Here is a 17,950-nt window from a genome sequence, read left to right on the forward strand (position 1 = left end):
GTGAGGCAGCAGTGTTAAACACTATGTCACCCTGAATGAATCAGGAAAGGGTGGCATGCAGGTGCAACAAGTGATTAGGAAGGCAAATTGAATATTGTCATTTATTGTTACAGCTATACAGTGTACCAGTGAGACTACATCTGGAGTACAATGTATAGTTTTGGTCTTTTTATTTAAGAAAGGACATAAATGCATTAGAAGCAGAATAGGTTCACTCAACTGATATGCGGGTTGGGGAGGTAGTTATCTTACAAGGACAAGTTGGACAGGTTGGGACTTGTATCTAATGGAGTTTAGAAGATTAAGAGGGAACCTTATTGAACACATAGGGTACAATTGTAAGGATTAGGAGCGATCAGAGCTTGCCATCCTGACAGTCAGGGTCTAACACGCAGCCACCGACTCTCGAATTCCTACTGCTATTTAACATTCACTTGAGCATTGATTGGCAGTGGGCAGGATTTCTGTCCAATTTCAGAAGGAAGTTCTGCTCCTAGGAGCTGCTGGCCAATCAAATTGAACCAAACCAGGGTTCAGAGGTGGCCAGAGGTGGTATTGCAGTGCTCTATCAGACTCAACCCCGGGACCCAGTCCTGGGACCCTCAGAAAGGTAAATCCTAGGAGTGGGAAGGTAGGGAACACTTGTGGTGTCAGGAGAGGGAGGTCATTCATTGTGTCAGGGGCAGGCTAAGAGGTAGAGATGGGGAGAAGGGGGTCCCAGAACTCCAACATTGCTTACCCCACACCCACCAGTCTGATAAGGCTCTTTACCAGTCATTAAGTGGCCGCTTTAGTAGGTGTATGGGTGTGTTTCCTGCCCGAGTCTCTGTTGCTCAAATGTGAAGTTGCTTCTGGGTTTGGCCTCAGAACCCACCTTGGTTAGTGTAAAATTCTGCCTAAAAGATCCTGAAGGATCTTGACAAGGTGGTGCTGAAAAGGTATATCCCCTTGCGGGACAGACTAGAAGTAGCATACAGATTTTGAAAATAAAGGGTCTCCCATTTAAGACGGAGACAAGAAGAATATTTTTTCTCTCAGGTCGGAAGTCCTGGTGGAGGTGAGGTCTTTGAATATTTTTAAGGCAAAGGTGGATAGATTCTTGATAAGCAAGGCATGAAAGATTATCAGGGATGGGTGTGAATTTGGAGTTGAGGTTACAGTTAGGTCAGCCATGATCTTATTGAATGGTGGAACAGGTTCAAGGGGCAAAGCGGTCTACACCTGCTCCTAATTTGTATGCTTGTATACTCCGAACTTGTATGTTCCAGATAGACATGGATTTGAATTCTAATGAGAGTGTGATACAGGCTGATAGGATGGAGGAGGTAGATGTTCTGAGGGAAGACATATTAGCAATTTTGAAAAACCTGAGGGTTGATAAGTCCCCTGGGCCAGATAGAGTACATCCTAGGATACTTTGGGAGGCAAGGGATGAGATTGCGGAGTCTTTAGCTTTGATCTTTGGGTCCTCACTGTCCACGAGGATTGTGCCAGAGCACTGGAGAGTGGCGAATGTTGTTCCTCTCTTCAAGAAAGGAAATAGGAATGACCCTGGTAATAATAGGCCAGTTAGTCTCACTTCGGTGTTCGGTAAGTTAATGGAAAGGGTTCAAAGAGATAGGATTTATGATCATTTGGAAAAATTTGATTGAATTCTTTGAGGAGGTAACTAAGTGTGTAGACGAGGGTGGAGCAGTTGATGTCATATACATGGATTTTAGTAAAGCGTTTGATAAGGTTCCCCATGGTAGGCTCATGAAGAAAGTAAGGAGGTGTGGGATAGATGGAAATTTGGCTGTTGGATAAGTAATTCGCTGTCTCATGGGAGACAGGTGGTGGTGGTGGAGGGAAAATTTTCAGACTGGAGGCCAGTTGCCAGCGGTGTACCACAGGGATCAGTGCTGGATCCTCTGCTATTTGTGATTTTTATCGATGAGTTGGAAGAGGGGGCTGAAGGCTGGGTTAGTAAATTTGCTGATGACACCAAAATTGGTGGAGCAGTGGATAAGGTGGAGGGCTCTTGTAGGCTGCAAAGAGACATTGATAGGATGTAGAGCTGGGCAGAAAAGTGGCAGATGGAGTTTAACCCTGATAAGTGCGAGGTGATTCATTTTGGTAGGACAGATTTGAATGTGGATTACAGGGTCAACGGCAGGGTTCTGAGGAATGTGGAGGAAAAGAGAGATCTTGGGGTACATATCCACAGATCTCTGAAGGTTGCCACTCAAGTGGATAGAACGAAGAAGAAGGCTTATAGTGTGTTAGCGTTTATTAAAAGCTGTGGGGTTATGCTGCAACTATACCGGACCTTAGTGAGACCACATTTGGAATATTATGTTCAGTGGAACGCACTGCCTGGGATGGTGGTGGAGGCGGGATGCCTCACATCGTTAAAAAGTACCTGGGTTAGTAAATTTGCTGATGACACCGAGATTGGTGGAGTAGTGAATGAGGTGGAGGGCTCTTGCAGGCTGCAAAGAGGCATTGATAGGATGCAGAACTGGGCCGAAAAGTGGCAGATGGTGTTTAACCCTGATAAGTGCGAGGTGATTCATTTTGGTAGGACAAACTTGATTGCAGATTACAGGGCCAATGGCAGGGTTCTGAGGAATGTGGAGGGACAGAGAGATCTTGGGGTTCATATCCACAGATCTCTGAAGGTTGCCACTCAAGTGGATAGAGCTGTGAAGAAAGCTTATAATGTGTTAGCGTTTATTAACAGGGGGTTTGAGTTTAAGAGTCGTGGGGTTATGCTGCAACTATACTGGACCTTGGTGAGACCACATTTGGAATATTGCATTCAGATCTGATCACCTCACTATAAGAAGGATGTGGAAGCATTGGAGAGAGTGCAGAGAAGGTTTACCAGGATGCTGCCTGATTTGGAGGATAGGTCTTATGAGGAAAGGTTGAGGGAGCTGGGGCTTTTCTCTTTAGAGCGGAAGAGGATGAGAGGCGACTTAATAGAGGTTTATAAGATGATGAGGGGCATAGATAGAGTGGATGTGCAGACACTATTTGCTCAGGTGGATATAGCTCTTACTAAAGGGCATAGCTTTAAGGTTCATGATGGGAGATATAGGAGGGATATCTGAGGTAGATTCTTTACTCAGAGAGTGGTTGGGGTGTGGAATGCACTACCAGCTGTGAAAATGGAGTTGGACACTTTAGGAACATTCAAGCAGTTATTAGATAGGCAGCTGGAGCACACCAGAATGATAGGGAGTGGGATAGCTTGATCTTGGGTTCAGACTTAGCTCAGCACAACATCAAGGGCCAAAAGGCCTATGCTGTGCTGTACTGTTCTATCTATCTATCTAATGGTGGTGACATTGGTTTCTGTGTCTAGGTATGCTTGGAGTTCCTGCCGTTAGGATTGTGCTTGCTCAACACTATACACGCTCACTATGTTCCCCTCAAGAAACTATTTCTTTACTCTGAGTTACACATTTCCCAGCTCGGTCTTTCCTGGGTGGGGAGCTGTGCCCACCTATGCTACAGATCAGAGATTCAGGCACAACATTTTCCAGCTGGTAAATCAGCTGCTCCAAAAATGATTTGTCAAGGTCTCTAGATGGTGCTGCTGGGATTGGAAGGTGAGCGGGAGAAGAGGGAGGGGAGGGGGTTGTTCCCCATAAAGTTGGAATGCAGTCACACAGGTTTCGTCGACAGCACCAGCCCCAGGGGAAGGTGCATAGAATATGAGAACCACTGTTGCAAATCTAATCCAAGCACTGTCTGCTTTGTGTTGAACAGTGCCTTATCCGTGTGGAAAGGTAATGGTGGCTTCGTCGATTGATGATACAGATTTGATTCTCAGGGCGATCGATGGTGACCAACAGTGTAAGAGGGGTGAATATCCTTGGCAGGTGAGGATTTACTACACTGTTAGCCTGTGACATTCACTGTATAAATGACCTGGATGAGGAAGTGGAGGGATGGGTAAGTAAGTTCGCTGATGACACGAAGGTCGGTGGTGTTGTGGATGGTCTGGAAGGATGGAAAAAGTTGCAGCAGGACATAAATAGGATGCAGGACTGGGCGGAGAAGTGGCAGATGGACTTTAACGCGGATAAATGTGTAGTCGTCCATTTTGGCAGAACCAACGGGATGAACAAGTACACTATCAAGGGCAGGAGTCTGAGTAGTGTTGAAGAGCAGAAGGATCTTGGGGTCCGGGTCCACAGGACTCTTAAATCGGCCTCACAGGTGGAGGATGTGGTCAAGAAGGCGTATGGTGTACTGGCCTTCATTAATCGAGGGATTGAGTTTAGGAATCGGGAGGTAATGCTGCAACTTTATAAGACCCTTGTCAGGCCTCATTTGGAGTACTGTGAGCAGTTCTGGTCGCCTCACTATAGGAAAGACGTAGAAGCTATTGAAAGGGTACAGAGGAGATTTACAAGGATGTTGCCTGGACTGGGAGGCATGCCTTATGAAGTTAGGTTGAGGGAGCTGGGACTCTTCTCCCTGGAGAGACGAAGGTTAAGAGGCGACCGGATAGAAGTTTATAAAATGTTGAGAGGAATGGATAGGGTGGATTCTCAGAGGCTATTTCCCCGGGTTGAAATGGTCGCTACGAGAGGACACAGATTTAAGGTGCGGGGAGGAAAGTACAGAAGTGATGTTAGGGGTAAGTTTTTCACTCAGAGGGTGGTGACTGAATCAGCTGCCGTCAGTGGTGGTGGAGGCGAACTCGCTGGGGTCTTTTAAAAGACTTCTGAATGAGTATATGGGGTTTAATGGGATTGGGAGTTATGGATAGGTCTATAGATTGGTAGGTGTTGATGTGATCGGCGCAACTCGTGGGCCGAAGGGCCTGTTTGTGCTGTAGTGTTCTATGTTCTATGTATGAGCCACGTTCTGGTGGCGGAACCTTTTTACCTGCTTGATGGCAGGGCTGTGTCCTCTTTCAAACTTGCACTCCCACTTCACACGCCTGTGCACTTTTCCAACTGGCTGGTACTCTTTCACTGAGTGCAGAGGGCAATGTGGGCAGTGGACCCAATCCAAACCTCCATTCCCTCTTGCTGCTGTTTCTCTGTGACTAGCTTTCCTGATAGCCTTGACATTGCGTTTCAGTCCTGACCACTAAGCTGAGAAATTAAATAAAGTTTATATAACAATTTTACTGTTGTTTTCCAACTTATCATTGCAATTTCAAAGCTCACTCACTGTTACTTATCAGCTTATAGTTATTTCTAGACTAACTGCATCTTATTGCTCTGAACTACTGTATTTAAATAAAGGCAACTATAAGATACGAAGACAGAGTTGGCTACAGTAGATTGGGAAAACAGGTTAAAAGGTTAAGACAATAGAAAAGCATTGGCAGACATTTAAAGAGGTATTCCATAATTCTCAACAACGATATTGGGAAATCACCACATTATGTGCTGTGATAGAACCATAAAAAAGTTACAGCACAGAAAGAGGCTATTTAGTTATTCCAGAGCGAGGACACCCAGCTGCCCTTTCAAATCCTACATTCCTGCACCCAGCTCATAGCCCTGCAGCTTACAACACTTAAGGTGCAGATCCAGATACTGCCTCCATCACCAATTTGGGCAGCAAATTCCAGACACCCATTACCCTTTGCATAAACAATTTTTTTCTCATGTCCCCGCTACACCTACTGCAACTTATCTTGAATCTATGTCCCCTGGTACTAGAATTGTCCTGATGTGGAGATGCCGGTGTTGGATTGGGGTAAAAACAGAAAGAAGTCTCACAACACCAGCTTAAAGTCCAACAGTTTTATTTGTAGCAAATGCCACAAGGTTTCAGAATACACTGTTCCTTTGTCAGCTGGCTGGGAGTTCTGATCACAAACAGGGCACAAAGACACAAACTCAATTTACACGCATAATGATTGGAATGTGAGTCTTTATAGCTAATCAATTCTTAAAGGTATAGACAATGTGAGTGGAGAGAGCTTTAAGCACAGGTTAAAAGGTTGTGTATTGTTTCCAGACAGGGAAGTTAGTGAGATTTTGCAAGTCCAGGTAAATTGTGGGGATTACGGATAGTTTGACATGAACCCAAGATCCCGGTTGAGGTCGTCCTCATCTGTGTGGAACTTGGCTATCAGTCTCTGCTCAGCGACTCTGCATTCGGCCTCTGATCTTTGGGTAAGCATTCGACAAGGCGGCCTTCATGACACATGACAGCGTAGAGACACTGAACAGGGACTCAATAAAAACAATATCTGGAATTAGGAATCTACTGATGACCATGGAACCATTGTCGAATGGAAAAACCCATCTGGTTCCTTTAGGAACGGAGATCTGCTGTCCTTACCTGGTCTGCCTACATGTGACTCCAGACCCACAGTAATGTGGTTGACTCTCAGCTGCCCTCTGAAATGCAGCCACTCAGTTCAAAGGCAGCTAGGGATGGGCAATAAATGCTGGCCAGCCAGCGACGTCCATGTCCTACAGATGAATAAAAAATGTTGTGTACTGTGTATTTGGATCTCCAAATAGTATTCAATAAGGTGCCATGTGTTGGGGCAATAAATTAGTTTTGATAGATTGTCTAACTGACAGGAACAGAGAGTCAGGATAAATGTGTCATTTTCAACTTGGTAGCTCTATGAAGATTAGAGCTATGGCCTTAATTATTTACAATCCAAATTAATGACTTGGATGAAAGGTATTGGAGCCAAAGCGTGTGACAATAGAAAGTTAGATAGACAAGCAAGTTGTATGCAGAACACAAGTCTGCAAAAGCATGAACTTAACCAGATAGATTAAGCAAGTGGGCAAAAATTTGGCTGTTGCCGTATGTCCAGATTTGCCCAATTGCAGCATGGGGGATCTGGGCGTCCTGTTGCATACGAGGGGGGGACGTGGGCATCCTGTTGCACAAAGGGGCACCTGGGCGTCCTGTTGCAGTATAGGGGGACCATTTTTTAAATTTATTCGTGGGACATGAGAGTCGGTGGCTGGCCAGCATTTATTGCCCATTGCTAGTTGCCCTTGGAGGGCAGTTAAGAGTCAACCATATTGCTGTGGCTCTGGAGTCACATTTAGGCCAGACCAGGTAAGGATGACATATTTCCTTCCCTAAAGGACATTAGTGAACAAGATGGGTTTTTCTGACAATGGTTTCATGGTCATCAGTAGATTCATAACTCCAGGTTTTTTAAAAATTGAATTCAATTCCACCGTCCGCCATGGCAGGATTCGAATCCAGGTCCCCAAAAGATTAGCTGAAATTCTGGATTAATAGTCTTGCGTTAATACCACCAGGTCATCACCAATGTGGAGATGATTTTCCAACTTTGCCATGCCTAGGACATTGCACTAATTCCAGAAAATAGTGTGTGGGCCTAAAAACTGGTTTTGTGCCTGGCACCAAATGGTTCGCCATAGTACAAATCCCTTTCTACTGCCGCAAACTGGATCACGCCATTTTGGCCTGAATAGCATATTTAAAGGAGCATTTAAGTATACAATTCTCCTAGTTCCTGGGATCTTCCAACCCTAAGGTGAATCAGTACTGGTTTTCACTTGCAGAGGCCAAGCATAATGCCCACACCAGATGGCTTGGGCATTGAAGCCCTTAGGTATTTGGAGACATGGCTAGACAGTGCCCACCTGGCAGTGCCTTTGTGGCACACTGACAATGTGCCAGGGACACTGCCAAGGCTATGGGGCTTGAGGCCTGAGTGGGGTGGAAGGTCCTGAGCAGCGGTGCAGCTTAAGTGGGGGACTCTGCAGGCAGAGAAGAGTGGAGGGGCGTGTTGAGATGGGGTGGAGCATAAAGGGGGCATATTGGGTGTCATGAATGTGGGGGCACGTCAACATCATAAAGAGGGACTCAATGGGAGGGCTCCAAAGCCAGTGATCCACGTTAGAAACAGGATGGGGAAACATATCATCGATGAGGCAGGAGAGGCAGGTGAAAGGGGAATTATCCTGATGTCCAGAGGAGGAGGGAAGGTGTCTCCCAGTGCACTGTGAGATTGGGGCGCCCTTTCAAAACAGCAGCCCTCACTTCGCAGCCAGACTCACAGGGTATTTAGGGCCGCCCCTCGTAGAACCGGTATGCGTCTCATCACTTTCCCAAAAAATTACTCAGTGTGGGACAATTGCAATCCGGTCTGCGCCAAACAGACCAGTGCAGATTGTTCTGGTTTTCTCGCCATTATGACAACTGGGGGGCGATCTTACCAATTACATTGCAAGTGCCAAACAAGCACTTTTTTGGGTCTTTTTTTGGGCAAGCGCCCAGACACAATCATACAGTACTTAGAAAGAAAAGCCTAGATGTGATTCCCACCAGTAGGAGGAGTGGGCTGTTGAGGGAGCTGGTTGCTGAGCTCTAGCGGCACCATTGCACAGGTGCCCTAATCTCCCAGTGTACTGAGGTGTCACCACCCTCCCCAGACATCATCCCTCCACCCCCAATTGCCACACTGGTCGATCGTCACCTCTCCCCGGTCGATCGTTGCTCTTATCCTATCAATCGCTACTCCAACGAATCCCCAAACCCTCCGGATCATCATCCCAGCTGATCCCTACCTCCTAATGCAGAGTACGCTCCTTTCCTCACAGCTCCCATTGGTGTTGTGAAACTTCTTACTGTGCTTACCCCAGTCCAATGCCGGTATCTCCACATCTTTGTAATCTACACCTTGACTGATAAAGGCAAGTATCCCATATGCCTTTTTCACCACCCTACTAACATTTTCAGTGATCTGTGGACAAACATGCCAAGGTCCCTTTGTTCCACTGAAATTTCTAGTGTCCTACCATTCATTGAGTACTTTCCTTGTCAAATTACTTCTTCCAAAGTGTATCACCTCACACTTATCAGGGTTAAATTTCCTCTGCCACTTATCTGCCTATCTGATCATTCTGCCTATATCTTTTTGTAGCCCAAGACACTCAGCCTCACAGTTAGCCACACAGCCAATCTTTGTGTCATCCACAAACTTACTAATCCTACAGTCATCTCTGTCATTTACCACCACAGATCCCTGTGGTGGTACGCCACTGGCCACTGACTTCCAGTTACTAAAGCAGCCTTCTGTCTCATATAACTGAGACAATTTATTAAATTATCTTCGATCCCGTTTGAATTTATTTTCTTTACAAGTCTCCCAAGTGGGACCTTGTCAAAGACTTTGCTGAAATCCATATAAACTATATCAACTGCGTTACCTGCATCTACACACCTGGTCACCTCCTCAAGAATTTCAATCAAATTTGTTAGGCATGGCCTCTCTCTGATCACACTATGCTGACTATCCCTGATCAAGCTTTGTTTCTCTGAGTGGAGATAGATGCTCTCCTTCAGGAGTTTCTCTAATAGTTTCCCTGACATGGACATCACTGGTCTGTAGTTCCCTGGTTTATCTCAAAACCCTTCTTAAATAGCAGAACCACATTAGCTGTTCGCCAGTTGTCTGACACCGGCCCTGTGGCCAGAGAGGAACTGAAAATTAGGGTCAGAGGCCCTGCAATCTCTTCCGTTGCTTCACAGAGCAGCCAAGGGTATGATTCATCTTGATCTATAGGTTTATCCACTGTTAAAGGCTGCCAGCACCTCCAATGCCTTGTTCCCATATCCCTATGTCAATTTGCTCATGAACCTCCCTGAATTCCATACCATCACCCTCATTCTCTTGGGTGAAGGCTGATGTGAAGTATTTATTTTACATTCAATGTCCTCTGGCTCCATATTGCCCTTTGGTCCTTAATAGGCTCTACTCTTTCCCTGGTTATCCTCTTCCCATTGATATACTTATAGAATATCTTGAGATTTCCTTACTTTTACCAGCCAGAACTTTTTCATATTACCCCTTTGCTTTCATAATTACTTCCTTAAGCTCCATCCTGCATTTTCTTTACCTCACTAATGCCTCCACTGATTTGCTCCCGTTGTACTTCTTAAAAACCTTTCCTTTCTTTCTCATTGTATCCTGAATATCCTTGGTCATTCATGGTTCTCCGGGCTTGTTATTCCTACCTATCATCCCAGAGGGAACATGCTGGGCTTGTACCCACCCCCCCAACTGCTCTTCTATAGATTTTCCCATTCGAAGCTATTCCCAGTCAACCTTGGCCAGATCTTGTCTAATTTTACTAAAGTCCACTCTCACCCAATTCAAACCCTTTTTACGCAACTTGTCTATTTCCTTGTCCATAACAAGCTTCAATTGTACCATGTTATGATCGCTGTCACTAAAATGCTCCCTCACCACCACCTCAACCACCTGTCTAGCTTAATTCCCCAGAATTAGGCCTGGATGGTCCTTGATTTAAGAAGTTCTCCTGTACACATTTCAAGAAATCCACTCCATCCAAACCCTTAACACTATGTATATTCCAGTTAATGTTGGGAAAGTTGAAAACACCTAATAACCCTATTTTTGTTGTTTTTACACATCTCCACAAATTCAGCACATATTTGGCCCTCAATATCCCTCTATCTGGGAGGGTCTATAATAAACACATGTGGCTGCACTTTTTTTATTCCTAAGCCCTGCCAACAAAGCTTCATTTGATGCCCCCTCCAATATATCATCTCTCTTTACTGCAGTAACTGACTTAACTAATAACGCAATGCCTCCTTCTCTCTTACCTCTTCCTCTGTCTCACCTGAAAATTCTATATCCCGGAATGTTGAGTTGCCAATTGGGCCCTTCCTTCACCAAGTCTCTGTGATGGCTACTATATCACACTTCCACCTGTCAATCAATACCCTCAGGCCTTGCTCCCTTGGCACTGCCCATTGGGCACTGCCAGGGAGCCTGGCTGGCAGTGTCAGGGTGCGGCTGGCAGTGTCAGGGTGCCCAGTGCACACTGCCAGGCTGGCAGTGCCCAAGGGGCGCTGTCCAGCCCTGCAGCCGACCACCTGGAGAGCATCAATGCCTCTGGTCCTGCCGGTGAGGCCATCACATCAGGTGCCTGGTGGTGGAGACTTTACATGATCCTCACAGGTGCAGACCTCAACTGGCAAGCAGGTAAGTGCAAGTGAGCCCAGACAATAGCATCCCAGTTTCACTAATGAATTTTTTTTGCCACTTAGAACATAGAACATAGAACATTACAGCGCAGAACAGGCCCTTCGGCCCACGATGTTGCGCCGACCAGTTAAAAAGCAATGACCCTCTAACCCAAACCAAACCCTTTCCATCCATAAACCTATCCACGGATCTCTTAAACGCCCCCAAACTAGGCGCATTTACAACTGCAGCAGGCAGGGCATTCCAATCCCTCACCACCCTCTGGGTAAAGAACCTACCCCTGACATCCGTCCTATAACTACCACCCCTTAATTTAAAGCTTTAACTTAATTTAATTTAAAACTTGCCCAACCATACCGGCTTGCCACGCTGATCATTGGTGGATGGAGTCAGTAAGATCACCCTCTTCATCATCTTTTGGGAAAATTTCAGCCTGTATCTCTGAGGGCAGGTGCTGGATCCATGATAGCAATGATAAGCAGAGGAGTAGATATGTACAACTTGAACTGCTTGACAGGCCCACTGGTTCTCCACTCCCTCCCTTCTGCTGAGTAAGTTAAAACATTAATATTGTTTAGCTATATGAACCATTAAATGGTTCCTTAAAGAAATAAGCCTGGAATGAAAACCAGATGCCTCGATATTCCACGCAATGATCAGGCAAACTCTGATCTCCCTCACCAACATGCTGTCAGCACTTTCATTCCTACTTGCCTGCTTTCCACTTTTCCTTGTGAGTTTTATGACGAACTTCAACTCTTTACCCTAGTGTGCACAGAAGCGTTTGAGACTGGACCAAATCAGCAAGTTTTGACAGTGTTTCCAAGCAAAACCTCCTTAAGTTGCACCTATCCTGATCCCGGTCTCAAGGCGAGGTGGTGATTGTAATCTTTCATACAAGAGTAAGCATCTTCCTTTAGCGCAGCTTGACAGGGGCTGTGTTCTCTACATCCTGTTCATTTGCTGGCTCCGGAGACATTGATGTGGTGACGCTGTATATAGGCAATTTGCCTGAGCTCTTTGTAGCAGCATTTTAACACAATTATCTGAATTACATCAGTAACTGGGCAACGGGGACCATAAATTCAAACAGCTCCTTAATCCACTGACTGTCATCTGCTTTATATAGATATGAGCAAAGCTAGGAGCTGAAAAGGCAAAATTTCATATTCAGTGGCCATCATTCCCATATATTCATCTGCTCCCCATTCCCACCAGGATATTGCTCGCAATGATAAATGGGGTGGACTGTTGGGTTGTCCTAGTCCTGGTTCAACCAGAAACCCGTGGGATTTTTTGACCGCGCTCACACCAAAACTGAAAAGTCCCACCGAGATCAAAGGACCTTTGCATGATCCACCCCCATTTTGGACAGCAAAATTCCAGACCTTTAACAATTCTAACTTGTAGAATTTCTGACTTAAGATGACTCATGTGTTTTTTACCCTAGGTACTTTTAAAAAATGACAATGGAACAGTCTGTTCAGCTGTCATTCTAAATAAGGACTTTGTGCTAACATCTGCTGATTGTGTAAACCAATTACATTCCTTCACAGTTATCGTGGGTGAGTTCTTCAATTTTAATTTCTGCCTTTCTGGAATCAAATTAGATTTGATGACATTGTGACAGTGACCTTGTGTTTTATTATGTTCCCTTTTCTCATTCGAGCACTGTCTTAAAGCCAGCTCTGCCATTGTATCTCTGTGGCCCGTACATTGATCATTTGTGAGTCTAATCAATGTGTCTTGGACATACTGGGACAGGCAATGATATTGCCACTGGATAACAATCCCACGACCTAGTGTAATGCTCTGGGAACACAAGTTTGAATCTACCATGGCAGATGGTGAAATTTCAATTCACTAACTCAGGAATTAAAAGTCTAATGATAGGCTATAATGGTTATCGTAAAAACCCATCTGGTTTACTAATTCCCCTTTAGGGAAGGAAATCTGCCATTTTTACCTGGTCTCCAGATACAGGTCTCCAGGTTGACTCTTAACTGTCCTCTGATTTGGCCGTGCAAGGAACGCAGTTCAAGATGGGCACCAAATGCTGGTCCAGTCAGTGACATCCATATCCTTTGAGTTTTTTTTTAAAACTATCTAACCAGAGACAGCACTGTGCTAACCAGCCATCTCATGTCCAGGCTTTCCAGCAGAGATAGTGACCAGTAACAGGGACTGTGGCAGGTTAGGTCCTCTATTCCAACAGCCATGGAGTGAGGCTAGTTGCTTTGTACAATGCTACTTAAATTAGAATAAAAGTGAGCAAAGGTGTGAGGAAGCTGGTACAGGTTGTACGGTAGCATAGTGGTTAGCACTGCAGTCTCACAGTCCTAGGGACCCAGGTTTGATTCCAGCCTTGGGTGACTATGGAGTTTGCACATTCTCCCTGTGTCTGTGTGGCTTTCTTCTGGGTGCTCCAGTTTCTTCCCACAATCCACAGAAGTGTTGGTTAGGGGTATTGGCCATGCTAAATTGCCCCTTAGTGTCCAAAGATGCATAAGTTAGGTGGGTTACAGGATAGGGCAGGCCTAGGTAAGATGCTCTTTCAGAGAGTTGGTGCAGACTTGATGGGCTGAATGGTCTCCTTCTGCACTGCAAGGATTCTATGGCTTTATGGTATGGGTCATCAGCACCAGCAGAGACCAGTTGGGTCATATTTCCATGTCATAAATGCTATGAAAAAATTCTATGAATTTACTACTGTAATGTTTCTGCAATTTATAAATGGCTTGAGTTTCCCAATTTATTGTTTGAAGTATCTGAGATATACATTGAAAGAGTTTACTGTTTTGCTTTTAGAATGATAGCTATTTTCTACTACATATTCCTGCTGTAATGCCCATGTCAAAGAGGGAGTGTCATCCAGTATCCTGGCCAATTACTATTCTCTCAAACTGCTTTAAATGGTCTTGGTTACCTCATTTTTTTTATTTATGGGATCTTCTTATGTGCAAATTAGCTGCTGTTTCACTTCAAAACAACTCATTGTCGAACAGACTTTGGGACACCCTGAAGTATTGAAAGATTCAATATAACTACAGACTCTCATTATGTGGCAGACCAATATCTATTTTCAAAAATTGAAAACATACATTTCTGCAGAAGGAAAATCTATTTTGTCTTTTTTTTACAGGTGAGCACAACCTGGAAGTAGATGAAGGCAGTGAACAAATACACAACGTCAGTCGAATATACATTCATTCAAGGTACTCTGAGACTACTTTTGAGAATGACATTGCACTACTGAAGTTAGAGACACCAATTGAGTTCAACAATTACACCATCCCTATCTGTCTTCCTGAGGCAGACTTTGCTGAATTCTTTTTGATGAACTCTGAATATGGGGCTGTAAGTGGATGGAAACAGGAACAGGGCCGCATCCACCAGCCAGTTCTACTTGGAGTGCCCTATGTTCCTTATGTTGAATTTTTAAAATGTGAGACGCTGCAACATTTTCTCATTGTACACCGAATGTTTTGTGCAGGTTTTGAAGAACTGGCAGATCCACTGTGTTATTTAACCAGAGGAAGTCCCTTTGTCACCAAGTACAGGGATGTCTGGTATTTGACTGGCATGAGTTTAGGAGCAAAAGAATATGACTGCAGAGTGATACCAGTTTATACAAAAGTATCGAGGTATATAAATTGGATTAAAAAAACAATGAGTCGATCGGTCTTGGGTACCTAGATGTGCACCCAACGTAATAAGTTAACTGACTTCAGGATGTATTTTTGTTATTAATATTCTAAAATGGAGAAACAGGAGTGGAGAACTGCGTTGAATTGAACATTCTTAAACCAAAGTAGTAATTAAAAATGATTCCCTGTTCAAGTCCTATTTCTGTTCCATAATTCTAACTCCATGTGGCCATTTACAGAAACAAAAATGGGTATTTAAGCTTGTAGGTGGCAACTGGTTTTAATCATTCTCAGAAATATGTAGAGGAATTGATGAAATGATGTGATTGAAAACTGATGGAATAAACAGATTCAATCGAATCATATTGATACTGGTGATAGCAATGGTGCTGCAGATAGAGATGGTGACGGGTGACGAATATGATAATAATGATGATAAAGGTGATGGGTGATGATCTGTGTTGGTGGCATGTGAAAGATTTGTGGCTCCCACTTATTCTTCTAATTATTATTATTCTTATGCTTTTTTGTCTACTCTGAACTCTGAGGTCTAGTACAGATTAGCAATGAAAAACCAACCTAATCTGAATATTTAAGCATTAACTATTTAATTGGTGTCCTGTGGCATTGCTCATGATATCCTGGGACTTGAGAAATCCCAGAAGAGAGTTGATGGAACATAAAGCAGTGCAGCACAGGAACAGGCCCTTCTGCCCACATGACAACAAATAAACTAATCTTTTCTGCCTGCCCTTGGTCCATATCCCTCCATTCCTTGCATATTCATATGCTTATCTAAAAGCCCCTTAAACACCCCTATTTTATCTGCCTCCACCACAACAGTGTGGTCCAGAAACCTACCACTCTGTGTAAAAAATCACCCCTTACATATCCTTTGAACTTTTCTCCTTTCACCTTAAGTAAATGTCCCCTAGTATTAGATATTTCAACTCTGGGAAAAAGATTCTGACCTTCAATCCTATCTTTGCCTCTCATAATTTTATAGACTTCTATTAGGTCTCCCCCCAGCCTCCACTGTTCCGGAGAAAACATCCCTAGTTTGTCCAGCCTCTTCTTATAGCTCATACCCTCTAATCCAGGCTGCATCCTGGTTAACCTCTTCTGGACCCTCTCCAAAGCCTCCACATCCTTCCTGTAATGTGGCGATCAAAACTGAATGCAATACTCTAAATGCAGTCTAACCAAAGTTTTATAAAGCTGCAACATGACATCCTGACTCTTGTACTCAATGCCCTGACCAATAAAGGCAAGCATCCATATGCCTTCTATAGCACCCTATCAATTTGAGTTGCCACTTTCAGAGAGCTATGGACCTGAACCCCCAGATCCCTTTGTACATCAATGTTGTTCAGGGTCCTGCCATTAACTGTACATTTACCCTCAACATTCAATCTCTCAAAGGGCAGCAACACACTTGCCCGGATTTAACTTTATCTGCCACTTCGCTGCCTTTATCTACAACTGATTTATATCCCAATGTATCCATTCACAAGGGAAGCATGGTGGCACAGTGGTTAGCACTGCTGCCTCACAGCACCAGCAACCTGGGTTCAATTCTGGCCTTGGGTGACTGCTGCAACATGACCTCATGGCTCCGCAACTCAATCCCTCTACCAATGAAAGCTAACACACCATACGGCTTCTTAACAACCCTATCAACCTGGGTGCCAACTTTCAGGGATCTCTGCCCATGGACACTGAGATATCTCTGCTCATCCACACTGCCAAATATCTTACCATTAGCCCAGCACTCTGTATTCCTCTCACTCCTTCCAAAGTGAATTACCTCACACTTTTCCGCATTAAACTCCATTTGCCACCTCTCAGCCCAGCTCTGCAGCTTATCTATGTCCCTCTGTAACCTGCAACATCCTTCCACACTGTCCACAACTCCACCTTAGTGTCATCCGCAAATTTACTAACCCATCCTTCTACGCCCTCATTCAGGTCATTTATAAAAATGACAAACAGCAGTGCCCTCAAAACAGATCCTTGCGGTACACCACTAGAAAAGAACTGCAGGATGAACATTTTCCATTAACAACCACCCTCTGTCTTCTTACAGCAAGCCAATTTCTGATCCAAACCACTAAATCACCCTCAATCCCATGCCTCCGTATTTTCTGCAATAGTTTACCAAGGGAAACCTTATCAAACGCTTTACCAAAATCCATATACACATCAACTGCTTTACCCTCATCAACCTCTTTGGTCACCTTCTCAAAGAACTCAATAAGGTTTGTGAGTCATGAAATACCCTTCACAAAACCGTGTTGACTATCTCTAATCAAATTATTCCTTTCTAGATGATTATAAATCCTATCTCTTATAATCCTTTCCAAAACTTTGCCCACAGCAGAAGTAAGGCTCACTGGTCTATAATTACCAGGGTTGTCTCTACTCCCCTTCTTGAACAAGAGGACAACATTTGCTATACTCCAGTCTTCTGGCACTATTCCTGTAGACAATGATGGCATAAAGATCAAAGCCAAAGGCTCTGCAATCTACCTCCTAGCTTCCCAGAGAATCCAAGGATAAATCCCATCCAGCCCAGGGAACTTATCTATTTTCACATTTTCCAGAATTGCTAACACCTCCTCCTTATGAACCTCAATCCCATCTAGTCTAATAACCTGTATCGCAGCTTTCTCCTCGACAATATTGTCTTTTTCCTGTGTGAAAACTGACGAAAAATATTCATTTAGCGCCTCTTCTATCTCTTTGGATTCAACGCACAACTTCCCACTTCCCTTGACTGGCCTTATCTTACCCTAGTCACTCTTTTATTCCTGACATACCTATAGAAAGCTTTAGGGTTTTCCTTGATCCTACCTGCCAAAGACTTCTCATGTCCCCTCCTGGCTCTTCTTAGCTCTCTCTTCGGGTCTTTCCTGACTAATTTGTAACTCTCAAGCGCCCTAACTGAGCCTTCACGTCTCATCTTTACATAAGTCTCCTTCTTCCTCTTCACAAGCGAGTCAACTTCTTTAGTAAACCACGGTTCCCTCACTCGACCACTTCCTCCCTACCTGACAGGTACATGCAGCAGCTGTTCCTTGAACAGGCTCCACATTTCAATTGTGCCCATCCCCTGCAGTTTCCTTCCACATCCTATGCATCCTAAATCTCACCTAATCGCATCATCATTTCCTTTCCCCCAGCTATAACTCTTGCCCTGCAGTATATATCGATACATTTCCACTGCTAATGTAAATGTGATCGAATTCTGGTCACTATCACTGAAGTGCTCACCTACCTCCAAATCTAACACCTGGCCTGGTTCATTACCCAGTACCAAATCCAA

The 17,950-nt window shown here is 44.3% G+C and overlaps 1 protein-coding gene across 1 annotated transcript in view; it reads left to right on the forward strand.

Annotated features, from left to right (window-relative positions):
* LOC145352881 (coagulation factor X-like) overlaps nt 1-14,674 on the forward strand; it is a 65,136-nt gene extending 50,462 nt beyond the window's left edge. Inside the window, exons 7-9 of the mRNA XM_080203184.1 lie at nt 3,757-3,869; nt 12,429-12,543; nt 14,121-14,674. Coding sequence (XP_080059310.1) covers nt 3,757-3,869; nt 12,429-12,543; nt 14,121-14,674 — 782 coding nt within the window. The remainder of the gene's footprint in view (nt 1-3,756; nt 3,870-12,428; nt 12,544-14,120) is intronic.
* The last annotated feature ends 3,276 nt before the right edge of the window (nt 14,675-17,950 follow it).

Source organism: Carcharhinus amblyrhynchos, chromosome 15 (genome assembly GCF_965287045.1).
Source record: "Carcharhinus amblyrhynchos chromosome 15, sCarAmb.v2.hapA, whole genome shotgun sequence".
Taxonomy (NCBI): domain Eukaryota; kingdom Metazoa; phylum Chordata; class Chondrichthyes; order Carcharhiniformes; family Carcharhinidae; genus Carcharhinus; species Carcharhinus amblyrhynchos.